We start from the raw sequence: 21,010 nt of genomic DNA, 5'->3' as shown, positions 1-21,010 counted from the left end.
TTTTACATATGGTTCATTATTTAAATTTTTATTTCAGGATTTAACTTTCTCTTTTTCTAGCAACCTCCCCTCCCAGATCGTCCTGTTTCGTTTTGTTTGGCAGATGCTCCTACTGCAGCTGGGTGGAGGTGGGAGTCTAGGCTTCCCTCTCAGCTCCTGCTGTCACCACCCCGATGGAGGAATCTTAGCACTGCCTATTACCACTAGTCAGAGGTTTAGCCTGTGTCTTCAGCTTCAGCTGATACGATGCCTGGGGAGAGACTATGTATTGCAGCTTGCTGTTGATTGGGAAAGAGTAGATGACTAGGCTTCCCACTTGATACAGCAGTACCAGTAGGCAGATAGAACTCCAGGCTCCTTACTTGATTTCCATGGTGCTGTTGGAGACAGGTGCTGTGTTTTCCATTGGGTTTGGCAGGATTTGAATCAGCATTAGCAGTAAGGTTTCTGTCCTGCTTTAGGTATCCTTTTCTTGGTCATTTGCTGGAGAAAGCAGGTTTATGTGGCCTCTTTCCATCCAGCCTATTGGTGTTTCTGGGTTGTAAGAGTCGCTAGTACCAAGTCTTTGGTATGTGGGAGGTAAAAAGAAAACTTGAGAGTCTAGAAATAAACTCATATATCTGTGGTCAGCAGATTTGCAACAAAGTTATCAGGAGTATTCAGTGAGGAAAGAATAGTTTCTTCAACAAATGATGCTTGGACAGTTGGATAGCCACATGCAAAAAATGAAATTTCATCCTTAGCTAGGTATATGGCTACCATATACAAAAACAAACTCAGAAAGGCTAAAGGAACTACATGTAAGATTTAAAACTTTAAGAACATATATAGATAATTTTTTATGACCTTGGATTCAGCAATAAGTACTTAGATATGACACGACACTGAAAGCACAAGCATAAAAAATGAATAAATTGGGTTTCACAAAAGTTTAAAACTTTTGTGTATACAAGTATATGATCAAGAAAGTGGAAAAACACCTATGGTAAGGAATAAAATATTCACAAATTATATATCTGATAAGGGTCTAGCATCTAGAATATAAAAAGAATCCAACAACAGAAAGATTATCAATCCAATTTTGAAAATGGGCAAAGGACTTGATTAGACCTTTCTCCAAAGATATACAAATGTCCAACAAGCACATGAAAAAAAATGCTCAACATTATTAGTTACTATAAAAATGCAAATCAGATCAAAAATCTCAGTGAAGTACCACTTCGTACCCAGTAGGATGGCTTTAATCAAAAGAATAGAAAAAATGTTGGCAAGGCTGAGGAGCAATTGAAGCCCTCGGGCATTGCTGGTAGGAATGTAAAATGGTTCTGCTGCTGTGGAGAAGTGTTTGGTGGTTCCTGAAAAAGGCAAACAATTTCCATATAACCCATTGATTCCACTTCTGCCTGTGAACCTAGAAGAGTTGGAAGTAGACACTCAGACACTTGTCGTTCAGTTCAGTCGCTCAGTTGTGTCTGACTCTGCGACCCCGTGGACTGCAGCACGCCAGGCTTCCCTGTCCATCACCAGCCCCGGAGTCTACCCAAACTCATGTCCATTGAGTCAGTAACCAAGCATCTCATCCTCTATCGTCCCCTTCTCCTCCTGCCTTCAATCTTTCCCAGCATCAGGGTCTTTTCAGATGAGTCAGTTCTTTGCATCAGGTGGCCAAAGTATTGTAGTTTCAGCTTCAACATTAGTCCTTCCAGTGACTATTCAGGACTGATTTTCTTTAGGATGGACTGGTTGGATCTCCTTGCAGTCCAAGGGACTCTCAAGAGTCTTTTCCAACTCCACAGTTCAAAAGCATCAATTCTTCGGCAGTCAGCTTTCTTTATAGTCCAACTCTCACATCCATACGTGACTACTGGAAAAACCATAGCCTTGACTAGATGGACCTTTGTTGGCAAAGGAATGTCTCTGCTTTTTAATATGCTGTCTAGGTTGGTAATAGCTTTCCTTCCAAGGAGTAAGCGTCTTTTAATTTCATGGTTGCAGACACCATTGCAGTGATTTTGGAGCCCAGAAAAATAAAATTTGCCATTGTAGATACTTGTACATAATGCCAGTACCCAGAAGGTGGAAACAACCCAAATGTCCACTGACTGATAAACAAACTGTTATGTTTGTTTATCAAACAAACATAATATATAATGTATAATATATAATTTATACTGGGATATTATTTAACCATAAGAAGGATATAAATGTAATTACATAGTACAGAATGGAACCTTGAAAACATTAGTGCTGAGTGAAAGGAACCAGATAAAAAAGGCCACATATTGTTCAGCTCTATTTACATGAAATATTCACAGTAAGTAAATCCATAGAGACAGAAAGCAGATGAGTGGTTGCCAGGGCTAGGATAAGAGATACTGTTTGATGGATATGGTATTCTTTTGGTGTTGATGGAAATGTTTTGATACTAGATAGAAATGATGTTTGTACAATACTGAATATAGTAATGCAACAAATTGCACCCTTTTGTTTATTTGTAATTTATTTATTTACTTGTTTGTTTATTTTTGGCTGTACTGGGTGTTTGTTGCTGCATGCAGACTTTCTCTAGTGGTGAGCAGGCTTGTTATTGTGGTCACTTTTCTAATTGCACAGCACAGGCACTAGAGTCTGCGGGCTCAGTAGTTATCATGGGTAAGCTTAGTTGTCCCATGGTATTTGGAAGCTTTGTGGACCAGAAATCAAACCTGTTCAGTTCAGTTTAGTCTTTCAGTCATGTCTGACTCTTTGCGACCCCATTAACCGCAGCATGCCAGGCCTCCCTGTCCATCACCAATTCCCGGAGTTCAGCTAAACCCATGTCCATCAAGTCAGTGATGCCATCCAACCATCTCATCCTCTGTCATCCCCTTCTCCTCCTGCCCTCAGTCTTTCCCAGCATCAGGGTCTTTTCAAATGTGTCAGCTCTTCGCATCAGGTGGCCAAAGTATTGGAGTTTCAGCTTCAACATCAGTCCGTCCAGTGTCCCCTGCCTTAACAGGCAGATTTTAAATAACAGAACCATCAGGGAATTCCCAAAACTGCATACTCATGAATGGTTACTTTTGCATTGTGTGAATGTCATTTCAGTAAAAAGAAACAGAAAGAAAACACAAGGAGTTCCCTAGCCCTGCTGCTTGCTACTTCTTTTCTTTCAGAGTTAAAAAAAATGTTTATCTTCCTTTTGTTGTTGTTGTTTGTTGATTTCACTCAGGTGGCGGTATAGGGGAAAATGCATCTACTCTTTTTTCTAAACAAGCACATTAGACTCACCTTATTAGCTTTTTAAAAACAGTAATGTTCAGTCAGTCTTAAAGACTAACCACAATGACATAAAACTAACCAAACTGTTTACTTGGATCACAACCTTGTCTAACTCAATGAAACTATGAGCCATGGCATGTAGGGTCACCTGAGATGGGTGGGTCATGGTGAAGAGTTCTGACAAAACATGGTCCACTGGAGAAGGGATTGGCAAACCACTTTGATATTCTTGACTTAAGAATCCCATGAAGAGTATGAAAAGGCAAAAAGATATGACACTAAAAAATGAACTCCCCAGGTCGGTAGGTGTGGAATATGCTACTGGAGAAGAGTAGAGAAATAGCTCCAGAAAGAATGAAAAGACTGAGCCAAAGCAAAACCAATACCCAGTTGTGGATGTGGTTGGTGATGGAAGTAAAGTCTGATGCTGTAAAGAACAATATTGTATAGGAACCTGAAATGTTAGGTCCATGAATCAAGGTAAATTAGAAGTGGTCAAATAGGAGATTGCGAGGGTGAACATTGACATTTTAGGAATCAGTGAACTAATGGACTGGAATGGGTGAATTTAATTCAGATGACCACTATATCTACTCCTGTGGGCCATAATCCCTTGGAAGAAATGGAGTAGCCCTCATGATCAATGAGAGTCCAAAATGCAGTACTTGGGTGAGTCTCAAAACGACAGAATGATCTCTCTTTGTTTCCAAGGCAAACCATTCAGTATCACAGTAATCCAAGTCTATGCCCCAACCACTAATGCTGAAGAAGTGGAAGTTGAACGGTTCTATGAAGACCTACAAGACCTTCTAGAACTAACACCAAAAAAGATGTCTTCTTCATCATAGAGGGCTAGAATGCAAAAGTAGGAAGTCAAGAGATACCTGGAGTAACAGGCAAGTTTGGCTTTGGAGTACAAAATGAAGCAGGGGAAAGGCTAATAGAGTTTTGCCAAGAGAACGCACTGGTCATAGCAAGCACCCTCTTCTAACAACACAAGAGATGACTCTACACATGGACATCACCAGATGGTCAACACTGAAATCAGATTGATTATATTTGCAGCCAAAGATGGAGAAGCTCTATACAGTCAGCAAAAACAAGACAAGGAACTGACTGTGGCTCAGATCATGAACTCCTTATTGCAAAATTCAGAATTTAATTGAAGAAAATAGGGAAAACTACTAGGCCATTCAGGTATGACCTAAATCAAATCCCTTGTGATTATACAGTGGAAGTGACCAATAGATTCAAGGTATTAGATCTGATAGACAGACTGAAGAACTATGGACGGAGGTTCGTGACATTGTACAAGAGGTGTGATCAAAACCATCCCCAAAAAGAAGAAATGCAAAAAAGCCAAATGGTTGTCTGAGGAGGCCTTACAAGTAGCTGAGGAAAGAAGAGAACTGAAAGGCAGAGGAGAATAGGAAAGATATATCTATCTGAATGCAGAGTTTTGAAGAATAGCAAGGAGAGATTAGAAAGCCTTCCTAAGTGAGCAATGCAGAGAAGTAAAGGAAAATAGAATGGGAAACACTAGAGATCTCTTCAAGAAAATTAGAGATACCAAGGGAGCATTTCATGCAAAGATGGGCACATAAAGGACAGAAATGGTATGGACCTAACAGAAGTAGAAGATATTAAGAAGAGGTGGCAAGAGTACACAGAACAACTATACAAAAAAGATCTACATGACTCAGATAATCACAATGGTGTGATCACTCACCTTGAGCCAGATATCCTGGAATGTGAAGTCAAGTGGGCCTTAGGAAGCATCACTACAAACAAAGCTAGTGGAGGTGATGGAATTCCAGTTGAGCTATTTCAAATCCTAAAAGACAATTTTGTGTAAATGCTACACTCAATTTGTGAGCAAATTTGGAAAACCTAGCAGTGGCCACAGGACTGGAAAAGGTCCGTTTTCATTCCAGTCCTAAAGAAAGAATGCCAAAGAATGTTCAAACTACTGCACAAGTGCACTCATCTCACATGCTAGCAAAGTAATGCTCAAAATTCTCCACTTCAGGCTTTAATAGTATGTGAACTAGGAACTTATGCATTTTTAAGCTGGATTTAGAAAAGGCAGAGGAACCAGAGATCAGATTGCCAACATCTGTTGGATCATTGAAAAAGCAGGAGAATGCCAGAGAAACATCTGCTTCATTGACTACGCTAAAACCTTTGAATGTGTAGATCACAACAAACTGTGGAAAATTCTTCAAGAGCTGGGAATACCTGACCACGTTACCTGCCTTCTGAGAAATCTGTATGCAGGTCAAGAAGTAACAGTTAGAAGCGGACATGGAACAATGAACTGCCTCCAAATTGGGAAAGGAGTAAGTCAAGGCTGTATATTGTCATCCTGCTTATTTAACTTACATGCAGAGTACATCTTGTGAAATGCTGGACTGGATGAAGCACAAACTGGAATCAAGATTGCAGGGAGAAATATCAGTAACCTCAGATATGCAGATGATACCACCCTTATGGCAGACAGCAAAGAGGAACTAAAGAGCCTCTTGATTCAAATGAAAGAGGAGAGTGAAAATGCTGGCTTAAAACTCAACATTCAAAAAACAAAGATCATGGCATCTGGTCCTATCACTTCATGACAAATAGATGGAGAAACAATGGAAACTGTGAGACACTTTGTTTTCTTGGGCTCTAAAATCACTGCAGATGGTGGCTGCAGACATGAAATTAAAAGACTCTTGCTCCTTGGAAGAGAAACTATGACCAACTTAGACATCATATTAAAAAGCAGAGTCATTATTCTGGTGACAAAGGTTCGTCTAGTCAAAAGTATGGCTTTTCTGGAAGTGATGTATAGATGTGAGAGTTGGACCATAAAGAAAGCTGAGTGCTGAAGAATTGATGCTTTTGAACTGTGATGTTGGAGAAAACTCTTGAGAGTCCCTTGGACTGCAAGGAGATCCAACCAGTCCATCCTAAAGGAAATTAGCCCTGAATATTCATTGGAAGGACTGATGCTGAAACTCCAATACTTTGGCCACCTGATGCAAAGAACTGTCTCATTTGAAAAGAACTTGATGCTGGGAAAGATTGAAAGCAGAAGGAGAAGGGTATGACAGAGGATGAGATGGTTGGATGGCATCACCAACTCGATGGACATGAGTTTGAGCAAGCTCCAGGAGTTGGTGATGGACTGGCATGCTGTAGTCCTTGGCGTCACAAAGCGTCAAAGATGACTGAACGACTGAACTGAACTGTCTGCTCCCGTTTCTATCTTGGGCTAGTTTTATGAGAATGGTAGAGGGGTCGAGGAGCTGAGTTGCAGTAATGTGGAAAATGTTCACAGGTTATTCAGATGGGGACCTTCATTGTGAAGCACTGTTTGAAGCACATGCTTCCTACCATTGATGAAACTATATGAGGCCCTGAAACAGGAAGGGAAGCTTTTTACAAGGAAGATTCTCCTTTTGAACATTGTTACCTGTGGGTTTTAATTTTGACATTGCTCTGGCCATCTTACTAACAGCCTATAAATGCAGCCAACATCAGGAAGGCAGATTAGAGAGGTGGAAACCTGGCACTTGATGACCCTTCTCATCTGCTGTTGCTTTTGCTAATGTTTCCAAAGTGCTTTCTGGATAGATATACCTGTCTACAAGGTTAACAGCATCAAGTGACTTTTACCTTGCTCCTTGTATTTTACTTTTTGGTTGATTGTGGGAAACCTGGGCTTGATCCCTGGGTTGGGAAAATTCCCTGGAGAATGGAAAGGGCTACCCACTCCAGTATTCTGGCCTGGAGAATTCAATGGACTGTATAGTCCATGGGGTCACAAAGAGTCGGACACGACTGAGTGACTTTCACTTTTCGCTTTGCTCATAATGTGTCATTATGGTTTTCCACTTTGATTCTTTTATTGCTGAACGTGTTAGTAGTTTCTCCATGTTTTATAGATTAGTTATACTTTTTCTTTAGAGAGTTATCATTCTGTTTGTTCCACAGCTTAGTAGCTATGGGACTTTGGCAAGTTGGAATTAACTATTCTATTACTACAACAGTAGTAATGCCTACATGATAAAATTGGTGTGAGGTTAAAATGAGATATTTTTCTAAAGTTTCCTGTGTATTTGCATAATTAGAATAGTATCAGTTTCCTACAAATCAGTTTCTTGGTTTTTATTTTCTTTTTTGTGACATTATTTATTCTACACATGCAAATTTTAAATTGTATTTAGTCAAATATGTCACTTTCGTGTCATAATTTAAAGGACAATAAGACATGGATTAAATACAGCAGTTAATGTAGTAACAGGTCAAGAAGCAACAGTTAGAACTGGACATGGAACAACAGATTGGTTACATATCTGGAAAGGAGTATGTCAAGGCTGTATATTGTCACCCTGCTTATTTAACATCTATGCAGAGTACATCATGCAAAATGCCGGGCTGGATGAAGCACAAGCTGGAATCAGGATTGCTGGGAGAAATGTCAATAACCTCAGATATGCAGATGATACCACCCTTATGGCAGGAAGCGAAGAAGATCTAAAGAGCCTCTTGATGAAAGTGAAAGAAGACAGTGAAAAAGGTGGCTTAAAGCTCAACATTCAGAAAATGAAGATCATGGCATCCAGTCCCATCATTTCATGGCAAATAGATGAGGAAATGATGGAAACCGTGAGAGACTTTATTTTCTTTGGCTCCAAAATCACTGCAGATGGTGACTGCAGACATGAAATTAAAAGATGCTTGCTCCTTGAAAGAAAAGCTATGACTGACCTAGATAGCATATTAAAAAGCAGAGACGTTATTTTGCCAACAAAGGTCCATCTAGTCAAAGTTATAGTTTTTCCAGTAGTCATGTATGGATATGAGAGCTGGACTATAAAGAAAGCCGAGCACAGAAGAATTGATGCTTTTGAACTGTGCTGTTGGAGAAGACTCTTGAGAGTCCCTTGAACTGCAAGGAGATCCAAGCAGTCAGTCTTAAAGGAAATCAGTCCTGGGTGTTCATTGGAAGGACTGATGTTGAAGCTGAAACTCCAGTACGTTGGCCACCTGATGTGAAGAGGTGACTCATTTGAAAAGAACTTGATGCTGGGAAGGATTGAAGGCAGAAGCAGAAGGGGACGACAGCGGATGAGATCTTTGGGTGGCATCACTGACGCGATGGACATGAGTTTGAGTATGCTACAGGAGTTGGTGATGGACAGGGAAGCCTGGCATGCTGCAGTCCATGGGGTTGCAAAGAGTTGGACACAACTGAGCAACTGAACTGAATAACCTGAAAGCCGAAGACATTTGCAAAGTTCTCCTTATATCTTCATTTTTATTATAGACTCTTTGAACCAATTTGCCCTGAGGCAGACTTTTTTAAGTACTGTGTAATGTATGAAGTCCTTCTGCTCAACCAAGTCATTGGCATGAAAACAGTTGCAAACTTATTGTGAGAGAAGAGTCCAAGAGTTTTAACAATCTGTAAGTATATAGCCTGTGAGTTTGATTTCCTTTTTGTTTTTCTTCCAGAAACATGATCAGGGGCAAGTTCTGTTGGATATAGTCTTCAAGCATCTTGATTTGACTGAGCGTGACTATTTTGGTTTGCAGTTGACTGACGATTCCACTGATAACCCAGTAAGTTTAAGCTGTTGTCTTTCATTGTCATTGCAATTTTTCTGTCTTTATACTAGGTCCTTTCTGATTTACATTGTTCACTGATTTTGTGAGTTTTAAAAAAATTTTTATTTGAATGATTAGAGGTAATTCTTTAGCCTTGAACTTCAGTTTCTTACGTTTTAATCTGTTAGGTTATTTCCTTTAGGCTTTCATGATCGTAAGTCAGTCTGCTGATCAAATGTCTGTTTCTTTCTCTGTATGTCTTAGACAACTGAATGGCAAACCTCATTCGTACTTCTTTGCAAGAAATATTGGGCATAAAAGTTAAAATGTTAACATTAAAATTTTGAAGTAAATACTTAAAATACTAATGTATCTTGAGTCTTTCATAAATCAGGCTGTATTAAGAGGAAATTAGTTTTTTGTGGCATTCATGGCAAGCTGTTTCTGACAAAAATTTTTTTTTTTTTCTGACAAAAATTCTTAATTTGTTAACTGTAAATTTTCCAAGTACAAAGATTCACAGGAGATGCTTCCAAATGACAGAGGTTAAATTTCAAAGGTCTACAACTCTTGAGCATTAAGTTCCTTTGATTGTTAACTAATTCCTTAGTAAATGCAGTAATGATTCTTTTTATTAGAAAGATCACATGATAGAAATAGATATCATGTGATGAATAACAGAAATAGTGAATTTTTTGTAAATTTATATGGTTATACAGTTGGGGTTTTTCACAAAAGAATATGATATCCTTTTGATTAGTAAAGGAGAATGACTGTTTGGAAGGAAATGTTTTGTATACAGGAGTGGCTGAAGAAATGGTTCTCTAAATCAGAGCTTTAGAAATCAGTTTGTAAGGCCTTGTTAGTAGAAGGACTATGGAAAATATGAATAACTCTTGTGAGAAAAGTAGAGTTTCTTTCTATCTCTTGTTCTCATTTGCTCTCATGGTTAGGTCCTGGGTGTCTGAATGAATGGTTAGTGGGAAGTAAATATAAAATGTTAAATATTACTTTTTCTTGGCTTTGCTTACTGATTTTGTGTGAAAAACTATGAAGATAATGTGGATGAAATAAAGCAAGATCCAGTTAGTCTCAGTGGAAATAAATCCTTTTGTACTGAACTGAAATAAAAACAAACTTTTCTCATACTTTCTTGACTTCAACAGATGACTTGGGCTGCTCCAAGGGCCTGTTAAGAAACAATGTTATTTCTTAATAAATAAATGCATGTGATAATAGAAGTGAGGAGAAATGACAGTAATGCCGCCTTTCACTTAAAGATAAATTGTTAACCAGGCAAACACCTGAAAAGTATCTACTACAATGTGCAATATTGAGATTTAAAAAAATAGACAATTCTTACTTGATGTTGCTGACACTCATAGGTCAGACTTTCTAAATATAAGCCTGTCTTTAGATAGATTGAAGAAGTGATTAGAAAACAGAGGAGAAAGAGATCAATTATCAATACTTAACCACCATGGTCACTAAGAAAGTGTTCCAGAAGGACTTGTATGTGAGACCACATGTATTACAGGAAGTTAAAATTCTGTCACATAAATTTATACACAAGAAGACATTTCTACTCTAAAACAATTACAGCAGGATGAATGTGAAGAAGCAGAGATATTTTGAGCTAGGTTGGTCTTTTTGCTGTCTCCTACTTTTTCTTGGTGGCTTAGTTGTAAAGAATCTGCCTGCAATGCAGGAGACTTGATTTCGATCCCTGGATTGGGAAGATCCCCTGGAGAAGGGAATGGCAGCCCACTCCAGTATTCTTTCCTGGAAGGGGAATGGCAGCCCACTCCAGTATTCTTGCCTGGAGAATTCCATGAACAGAAGAGCTTGGTGGGCTACAGTCCATGGGGTTGCAAAGAACCAGACATGACTGAGCGTTAACACACATACTTTTTCTTAATTTGTTTTACTTTTCTATCTTGAGATTCCTTCCCAGGGGCCAGTTGCTGATGATCCAGAAGAATTTTACCACTCCCTGCGCACTCCCCCCCACCCCCCGCCTTAGAATCATACAGTTTCAAAGAAGAGACCAAATTATTTTGTCTACCACCTTTAATTTTCATGAGAAATACCCCAATCCAAGGACATAAAAGAGATAAAGCCCAAGCTGAAAAAAGAACGTTAGTAGCTCAGTCATGTCTGACTTTTTGCGAGCCCACGGACTGTAGCCCACCAGGCTCCTCTCTCCATGGGATTTTCCAGTCAGATTACTGGAGTGGGTTGCCATTTCCTTTTCCAGCGGATCTTCCCCACGCAGGGATTGAACCTGGGTCTCTTAGATTTCAGGCAGATTCTTTATTGTCTAAGCCATCAGGGAAGCCCTAAAGCCCAAGCTACATGCTGGTATTAATGAAATTAGACTTGAATCTCCTAAGTCCCCCTACAGGTGTTTTCACAGCACTACAACTTCAGTATTTAAATATTCAGAAGAATCGGTGTAATGGGAAAACATGTCTGAGGAGGAGCCTTTAGAGCAGAAATCTCATTATTGTCCCATTTCTGATGTCAGTATGAAGTGTAACAAGACTTTAAGGATAATTAACGGACTGAAGGAGAAAAATGCCATTTTTAAAAAGAGAAGGAGTAAGGGCGTAACATTTATGAAACATCTATTGTGTACTTGTTAGTAAACCAAATTCTCACAATAATCTTATGAAACTGTTATTAAAATTTTCCTGAAGATGAAAAACTGAGGCTTACAAAACTTGTTTAATTACATAGATAATTAAGTAGCTGAGAAAGGATTTGAAGTCATATCTATCTGACTCCAAAGCCTTTATTTATCTACTGAAAAGTATTGCTTCCCAAGAGGTAATGATATAGATATATAGGACTTATAAAAATGAACATACTGAGGAGAGGGGGTGATCATGCCATAAAATTACCAGCAGTGATCAAAAGGAATTTGGTAATATTCCTAAAAAATGAATTGTTGTCAATTCTTATTAGTTAACAGTTTTTTTCATCTTAAAGCTTATATATGTTGTTTATACATGTACATGTATAAATGTATGTTGCATATATATACACAGACACACACACACTATATATTCACTTTAGGGGATCAGAATTAATATTGTCTTAGGCACATAGCTACTGATATCAATTTAATTGATAAACTAAAAGAGCGCTTAACATTTGATTGTAGAGTTATATGTGGAAATACAGAATCATAATTGACTATCCTTTGCTTTAGAATATTCCCTGGAAACGAGTTTCAGTGCAGCAAACAAAATTACTTAAAGAAAGGCTTTGAATTTTGAAATTTCTGCTGCTTTCATTGAAAACCTATTTATCACAGCTTTAGCTGTTAGCATAATGTCTTATATAATAATTTTGTTCAGTAAATATGTATTGAATGAGAGGGCAAAATAATGAGTAAATGGCTATGATTCATTATCCATGATTTCTTTAATTTCATACACACTTAATGGTGTTGTACCTTGGTGGCCTTTATCAGCATGATTTCATCAGAGCCTTGAGCCTTACATTACTTGTATGCATCAAGGGTAATATATTTACCCTCCCCCCCCCCCCCCCGGCCGAGTGAATTATAGTGCCTTTCAGTGAGACAAAGAGTGGACTAAATTGATTATTCTTAACTTACTCTTTCTGCAGTTTCCATCCTTCTGATGATAGTTTTGTTATGGTTATGGTATTTTACTGGTTTACTACTATTTCCATATCCCCTAACCTTGTGACTTTGAAATTTGAACCGATATCAGAAACACCTGAAGGGTTTTCACAGTTCAGGATTTCTGGCCCCTATGCTTAGAATTTCTGATTCAAAAAGTCTGGAGTGGAGCTCAGTAATTCACACTTAAAACAAATTTCGCTATAATGCTAGTTTTGCTAGTTCAAGGGACCACATTTTGAAAACCACTGCTCTAACCCAGTGGGCTGTTAATTAAGTAACAAATGATTCATAGAAAATAATTTAGTCTACTATTTGAGTTAGTTTTACCATAACTCAGTATTTTTTAATTATTTTATCCAGTTTGAGGAAATATAGCAGTCACATTGAGGATGATTTGTTTCGACACGCCACATTTTAGTACAATATAGTTGCTGAAATGCTTGTTTTTATTTTCTGTCATGTTCCTATAGTATTTCTCTCACCTTCCATCTGTTTCTACTGTGTACCTCAATTCAGCTCTTATTACCTTTTGTATAAGCCTATTTAGTAGTCTGCCAAATGGTAGATCTTTGTTTTTGTTCTCTCCTGGTTTCATTTGCAGAGGGAATGGCAGAGGGATCTGGGGTGCAGAGAAGTATTTCACAGAGAATCAGTAACATATACAGAGTTCCACAGTGAAGAGAGGATTGTTGCATTTGAGGAACTGAAAAAAATCTTAACACCTATGGCTGGACTATAGAGCCAGAAGAGAAGATGGGTCAAAGATGAGATATGAGTAGTACAATAGATATCAAGTGCTTTTGATGTGAGGTAAGGTTGTACTGGCCTAAGGATTTATTTCAAGTATCATGAAACTTGTATTTTAGACATATCACTCTAGTTGCAGTATAGCCAGTGGCAAGTAAAGCTGACAAGTAGAGACAATTGGGAGATTGTTGCACTAATGAAGTTACTAAATTGGCTGTGGTGATGGATGGGTAAGTGCTCAAGATATTTAGGCGATACAGTCAGAAGGGTTCATGAGGGAAAGAGTAAATTCAGAGAGTTTGATATCTCAGATTCTTCAGTAAGTAAATAGAAGAACCATCCAAATGGTATTGTTGATTTTTCTTTTTCAGTTATCAGTTATTTATTGAAATGGTTTATTTTTTATTGTGCAACCTTCCTAAACTCACTAATTCTAGTCACTGTTTGTAAATTCCCTAGAATTTTCTATAGAGATTGTCATGTAAACATATGGTCAATTACATTTATTTAAAAATTTTTAACCAACTCAGTATTCAAGAAAGAAACCAGTATATACACTTGATTCTATATCAACCTGGTATCTTAAGGCCTTCCTAAATTTACTTATTACTTCTGGTATCTTTTTTTTCATTGATTCCTTAGAATTTTCTGTATAAATCATGTCATATGTGAATAGCAACAGTTTATTTCTTCCTTCCCAGTCTTTATTCTTTTTCTTTTTTGCCCATTATTTTTTCATTCTTTGTTACATGAAAGCTGAGACTATGAGGATACTGATGAATAGAGGTGAAGGGAACAAACTGCCTCGCCTGTTCTCTGTCAGAGGGAGGTACTCAGTGTCTCACCATTAAGTATGCCTTTAGCTGCTGGGTTCGTTTTTTTTAAAAAAACAGTATAATTAGGGCATAATTGGGTAGTTTAGTTGCTAAGTTGTGTCCGACTGTTGCAGCTCCATAGACTGTGCAGCCTGCCAGGCTCTTCTGTCCAAGGGATTCTCCAGGCAAGAGTACTGGAGCGGGTTGCCATTTCCTTCCCCAGGTTATATTCCCAACCCAGGGACTGAACCCAGGTCTCCTGCACTGCAGGCAGATTCTTTATCAACTGAGCTACAAGGGAAGCCCCAAGGCATAATTTACATAGGATAAAATCCAACACCCATTCATAATGAAAACTATCAGCAAACTTGGAAAAGGAACATTGAGTTCAGTTCAGTTGAGTCGCTCAGTCGTGTCCGACTCTCTGCGACCCCATGAATCGCAGCATGCCAGGCCTCCCTGTCCATCACCAACTCCCGGAGTTCATTCAGACTCACGTCCATCGAGTCCGTGATGCCATCCAGCCATCTCATCCTCTGTCGTCCCCTTCTCCTCCTGCCCCCAATCCCTCCCAGCATCAGAGTCTTTTCCAATGAGTCAGTTCTTTGCATGAGGTGGCCAAAGTACTGGAGTTTCAGCTTTAGCATCATTCCTTCCAAAGAACACCCAGGGCTGATCTCCTTCAGAATGGACTGGTTGGATCTCCTTGCAGTCCAGGGGACTCTCAAGAGTCTTCTCCAACACCACAGTTCAAACGCATCAGTTCTTCGGCGTTCAGCTTTCTTCACAGTCCAGTCCGCTGTGATAAAGGACGTATACTAAGCACAGGTGCATCAGGTAACTGTAAAGTAAAAGCACAATGATATGTCACTGCACGTCCACTGGAATAGTTAAAAGATGAGAATCTCACAGTACCAGGTTTTGGCTAGGATGTGGAGCCACTGTTAAGAATTGCTGGTAAGACTTTAAAAGGATACAACCACTTTGGAAAGTATAGTTTGGCAGTTTCTTATAAGCTTGAACATAGGTTTAATACATATCTCCAAGCAGTCCTACCTTTGAGGTATTTATCCAGGAGAAATGAAAACACATTCTGTGAAACTTTGTACACAAATGATCATAGTATCTTTATTCATAATAGTGCATTCCTGAATTAACTTCAGCATCTATCAGTAAGTGAATGGATGAAAAATAATTGTTATGTTTTTAGATAGTGGAATAGTATATGATATATACTCGATTATTCTATTCATAGTAAATTGTAGAGCAAGCAAAACTTGTCCATAGTGACTGAAAGCAGATCAGTGATTGCCTGAGGGCATTGAGGGGCTGATTGCGAAAGGACACAGGGAACCTCTCAGGGTGGTAGAAAGAGGTTGGTAGTGAGGCCCTGCATGACTTGGACTGTGGATGGAGAATGAGTGCGGTCTGGCTGGACCCACATCCAAATGCTGCTTCCCTTTGGGTGAACGGTTATCTCAATTATCGGAAATGAATATCATTTCCTTATATTTCCAACTGCTTCTTTTTCCTGGGGTTTTGGGATCTTCCTGTGCATGCAAAAGCTGAACCGTCAACCAGAGTTGTGATGGCTTTTATATCTAGACTTGAGTTAAACCCTTCTACTGCTTCCTGTCTCTCAGGATTTCCTCCACCTGGACTCTGTCCATTGACACCTCAAGTTAGTGAGACTGTCCCCTACCTTGTGCTGGATTTGAGGTTGCCTTCAGGGAAAAAAATGCAAATGTATAAATCTTACCCTTGCAGTTTTTCTGTTTTTTCAAGATTAAACTTGGGTACTGTTTCTTCTGCCTGATTTTGGTTGCTTTCTGATGTCAAATATTGTACGTACACACAGAATAAAAATGAGTGCCTTGAGCAGACAAGAAATTTTAAGGACTTCTTAGATTCTGTGCTTATAAGGATTAGTGGAAGAATCAAATGGAATCAAAAAGAGAATGTAGAAGAGGAATATGGTGGAGGTGGGAGAGTTTTCAGGGTGATACAGTACAGTTTGTCAAACAGTTCACTGAGAAACTGTTTGAAACATCTAGGCTCTTAACCCCTCAGGCAGCGTGTACTGTTCTTTGTGGAATAAATATATTTGTATGTTTGGCATGAAGGTGCAGAGAACTCATATCTTCTTAGCGATATAATTAATCTGCCTTGAGAGTCCAAATGAATCATTTGGAAAACTTTTTACAACTAGTAGGACTTAAAACTGAACAAAAAAAGTGTCAATCACTTTCTATGAACTGATTAGGGAACATAATCCAACAAAACAGCAAATTAAATAGATTTTCTTTTGAAAACCCAAATCCATTAAATATCTATGAATAAACTTTTGATATTAGAGGTATCAAAACTTATAGGAAGAAAACCATAAAACTTAACAGGAAGAGATAATAGACGACATGAGTAAATGAGGAAATAGCATGTTCAGGATGAGGAAGATTGAATGTTATGAAGATTTCACTAACAATTGCTAGTTAGAATCTGAACTGAATTTTTGGGGTGGAGGGAGTGAAGTTGACCCCATCACCCTCAAGTTCATCTTGCTCCATCTTCATGGTTTAAGTCAAGAGTATACCTCCTGTCTAATTGCCATCACTGAGGAAATCTGTGACAGTTCCCAGTGCTTGTTAGTGTACTTCTCTAAGCTGTGCCAGCCTCACAGATCTTGTATATTTAAATGTGCGGATCTATGATATCAGAATGTTTTGAAGGGGAATTGAGTGAGGAAGGCAGGCTATGGGGAATTAAATGGTCCCAAATTTTGATTTTAGACAGTAAAATAAATATAATTTATGCTTTTTTTTTCTAGAAAATATGCAGGAAAAAAATCACTAGATTAATAAATACATGAGTGAGACTGTGGATAAATGGGTGGATGCCTAGGGGGAACAGATATGTTAAGTAGGGGTAAAACCATCTGATTATTGGCACAGAAATAGAAACTGCTGAGTCATTCAACAGGGTTAGTTAGCCCTTCACCAGATAATTTTAGTAGATGTTATATGCTATATTTTGTGCTGGGTACTGACCCTTCAGCTTTGAATAAATCAGGTATTATTCCTTACCTTAAGGAGTTCATAATCTACAAAAGAATATAGACAATAAAAAGTAAAACAAACACATTGCATTTAAAATGTTACAAAGGAATTTAATGTTCCTTACCAGAGGAAAATAACTAAGTAGATAGGAGCTTTGTGACATACTTTTGATAGGGCGGTCAATGAAGGCCTTTCTAATGATGTGAAATTTAAGTTGAGACAGATAACGAAAGCCGTCAACCATGGTAAAAGCAGGGAAAGGACATTCTTTGCATCAGGATGCTTGGAATTAAGGCATCTTGGAGAAACAGAAAGGAGGCCATTATGACCAAAGCTCGGAAAACTGTGGTGGAAGAAGTTAAGGAGACAAATATATCACTTAAATATGAAATCTAAAAAAAGGATACAGAGGAACTTATCTACAAAACAGAAATATAGTCACAGATGTAGAAAACAAACCTTAAGAGTTACAGGGCAGGGAGGGAAGGGGGATAAATTGGGAGATTGGGACTGACATATACACACTACAGTATATAAAATAATTAACCAGTAAGGACCTCCTGTATAGCGGGGGAATTATACTCAATACTCTGTATTGGCTTATTTGGGAAAATAATCTAAAAGAGAGTAGATAGGTGGATATGTAAAAAAAAAAATTTGACAGCCACAGATCTGGAATTGGCAAATCTGAACTGGACACCTATTTTGATTGGTATTGTAAGGCTTCTAAAACTTATCAGGAGTCTAGAATTGCCTCTTTGAAATATACATGTTTAAAATTAACTGAGGCAAATAAAACATTAAAGAAACAAAAAAAGAAGAGGTAAGGAGAAACCATGTAAGCCATAGTAAGGCCTTTGGATCTTAAATCATCAAGAGATGCCAAGCAAAGGAGTGACACTTTTTAAAGACTATTCTAGGGACTTCTCTGGTGATCTAATGGCTAAGCTCCCAAAGCAGGAGGCCTGGGTTCAGTCCTTGGTAAATTAGATCCCACGTGCCACAACTAAGAGTTTGCATGCGACAACGAAGGTCAAAGATCCCAAGGGCCACAACTAAGACCCAAAAAGAAAAAAAAAAAAAAGGACTGGCTTCTGGAGGATGAAGGATGAGAGGAAGAGAAGAGACAGACTACAATTATTAAGAGGCTAAAGGATGGTAGCAGAGTAGGTGGAGAAGAATTGTTAAATTCTAGGGATGATTTGGAGGTAGAATTAGTTGGATTTGATATGTTGGATGTTATGGACAGTGGAAAGAAGACTCATGAATTACTTTCGGCCTCTTGTTTCTAAAATCTATTTGTGTGCACTTTATTGGATCTACTGTGGGTGGTAGTAGGATAGTTTATAAGTAACGACATATAAGCTTATATTTTTCTAGTGCTTTAAAAATACTGCCATATCTATGACCTCGTTTTGGGTTGTTTAATTTTTTTAACTGAAACATTGGCTGCTGAAATGTTTTCTGAATTTATAGTTTTCCTGAAATAGAGCTTAAGTGGCATTCAGAAGTGTTTAGACTACTTGAAATTTTCATATACAAAAAAGCAGTCTTTCCCTAAACATTGTCTCTTAAAAAAATTAGTGTGGGATGTTTTTGGGGGGGAGTATTTTATTTTCTTTTTCGAGGAATAGAGAAGGAGTTAAATTTTTTTCATAATAGTAGATTTTCATGATGTGTAAATTTTGCCTGAATGAGAGCATAAAGCCAAGTGTATTTTTATGAGAGATAAAGAGAATTTTTAAAAATTGATAGGCTGTTAATACTTAACAGAACCACTTCATATTGTAGTGATGAAGCATTTTTACTTTTGGAATAGAGTTTATTATATACTGTATAACAATGAGAAATTAAAATCAAAATCTTAAATCACAAATATATTCAGTACTTTTTTGTAGAATTTTGTTACATTTGATATGAGTTTGTAATTTAGTGATTTTTTTCCCCCTCACCTAGTAGGCCTTTTCAAAAAATGCAGTTTTTAGCATTAATCTTCAAATGGAATAGATTTGCAAGAATTGATGTATTAGTTCATCAAGGAAAAAACAAATCAGTCTTATTTATTTATTTTTCAGAGGTGGCTGGATCCAAACAAACCAATAAGGAAGCAGCTAAAGAGTGAGCAAACATATTTACTTGATCTTATAAAATATACTTTATAAATATAAAGGATTAATATAATCTGATTAATTAGAACTGCTTTTATTAATTCTAGGAGGATCTCCTTACAGTTTGAACTTTAGAGTCAAATTTTTTGTAAGTGACCCCAACAAGTTACAAGAAGAATATACAAGGTGGGTTTATGGAGCATATTTTTACTTGAAAGTATTGTCAAAACTCTTACAAAATTTTGAAATTAGGCAAAAATAGATGACCATGACATAGTTCTGAGCTTCCCTGCCAGCACACAGAATAGGTTGTGGATGTTTTAAGATAAATTTCTTCCTCCTCTTTTGAATGGCTGGGAGAGATTTAGGAGGTTGTAACCCTAGGGCTGGCTCATCCAGCTGTAAGCAGTTTCCTGAGCCATAGAGATACTAACTTTATGAAAAATGGTTCAGAAGCACTGCTGTCACTAATTGTAGTAATTAGATGATGCTACAGTTGTATTCCAGGTATTCTGCATAGTGACAGTTACCTAGTTTTTTTTCCCCCCTTGTGAAAGCATATTCTGTATTTTACTTCCATTGAAGAGAGCATAGAATTTATTAAATGCATAACCACTGTGTGTAGAAGTGATGGTCAGCAGGTATCTTTGTAGAGCATGCTGGCAGAGAGTGCACTAGCACATTCAGGCTGAAAATCCCCACATCACTGGCCATTTTAAGTTTGATCTTCATTTACAGTTAATCTTGTTGTCCCTTCTACTTGACATAATGTACACAAGAATGACCCAGATGAGCATTTTGATATCACATAAATGTTAGGTGAACTGTTTAAGGTAGAAACCGTGGGGAATAATTGCAGCGTGGTAACTGTCATTATTAAAATAACTTGAATGATAACCTTACGTATTGCTTGAAAGACAGAATTAGTGTTTTTTGTTTCTAAAGACAGAATGAAAAATTAGTATATTATACCTTCCACACAATATAAGAATATAGGTCATTGGCTGTATTTAGAATTACTCTAAAAGATAAGTGACAAATTAAATATCTGAATACCATGGACAGAGGAGTCTGCTGGGCTACAGTCCCTGATGCTGCAATTAGTCTGAAAACACTGAAACGATTTAGCACGCGCGCACACACCTAAAGCTATCTGTAGGTAGGCTGTTAGATGCTAACGTCTTCATTATCCTTTAGAATACTTCAGTAAAGTGGAGAAGCAAAGTTCTGTTGAGAGTCCTTTGCTATGTGTTTGTTGTGGGGCAGGGTGTTACCATTTTTGTAACAACTCAAGAATATAGATCCAGGATTAGGTAGTCCTAACTTTTGACACTAATAATGTCCAATATAATTTATCTTGAAAGGCAAAGTTGTATCATATGAAAACCTTAGTTTAATATTGTAACTCTTAGTCAGATTTTGTTGTCGTTAAATAATTAGAGTAATAGGATCTTTTGTCTTAATAAATAGTTCTCAGTATAATAAAACTTTCCCAAATTTTGGATGAACTGCAAGGAAACTGCTCTGAATTACTGAAAATTGGGAATTATAAAGCATTTTAAAATGCACTTTTTACTGGTACATGTAACTTGAAATCAAGTAACCAAGGATTCCATAATACATATTTATGTAATTAGTTTTTAAATGTATATGAAAAATAAAAGACCAGTAATTTTTTATTGGATTTATAATGTGTTTAATGTTTATGAAAACTTTGTTAGCATAGCAATTTAAATGTTGTCAATTGTAGCTATAGTCATAATTTACTCCACTCAA

The 21,010-nt window shown here is 37.7% G+C and overlaps 1 protein-coding gene across 3 annotated transcripts in view; it reads left to right on the top strand.

The window, feature by feature from the left end:
- Positions 1 to 21,010, top strand: part of PTPN4 (protein tyrosine phosphatase, non-receptor type 4) — a 198,154-nt gene that overhangs the window by 68,604 nt on the left and 108,540 nt on the right. For 2 of the 3 annotated variants that reach the window (XM_018061760.1, XM_018061755.1), the window contains exons 3-5: positions 8,764 to 8,871; positions 19,202 to 19,244; positions 19,321 to 19,420. In XM_018061760.1, coding sequence (XP_017917249.1) covers positions 8,764 to 8,871; positions 19,202 to 19,244; positions 19,321 to 19,420 — 251 coding nt within the window. The remainder of the gene's footprint in view (positions 1 to 8,763; positions 8,872 to 19,201; positions 19,245 to 19,320; positions 19,421 to 21,010) is intronic. The other variant, XM_018061766.1, reaches the window with a different exon arrangement.

Source organism: Capra hircus, chromosome 2 (genome assembly GCF_001704415.2).
Source record: "Capra hircus breed San Clemente chromosome 2, ASM170441v1, whole genome shotgun sequence".
In the NCBI taxonomy this organism is placed as follows: domain Eukaryota; kingdom Metazoa; phylum Chordata; class Mammalia; order Artiodactyla; family Bovidae; genus Capra; species Capra hircus.
The sequence above is the reverse complement of the archived record's forward strand: the minus strand, read 5'-3'. Positions and strand labels throughout refer to the sequence as shown.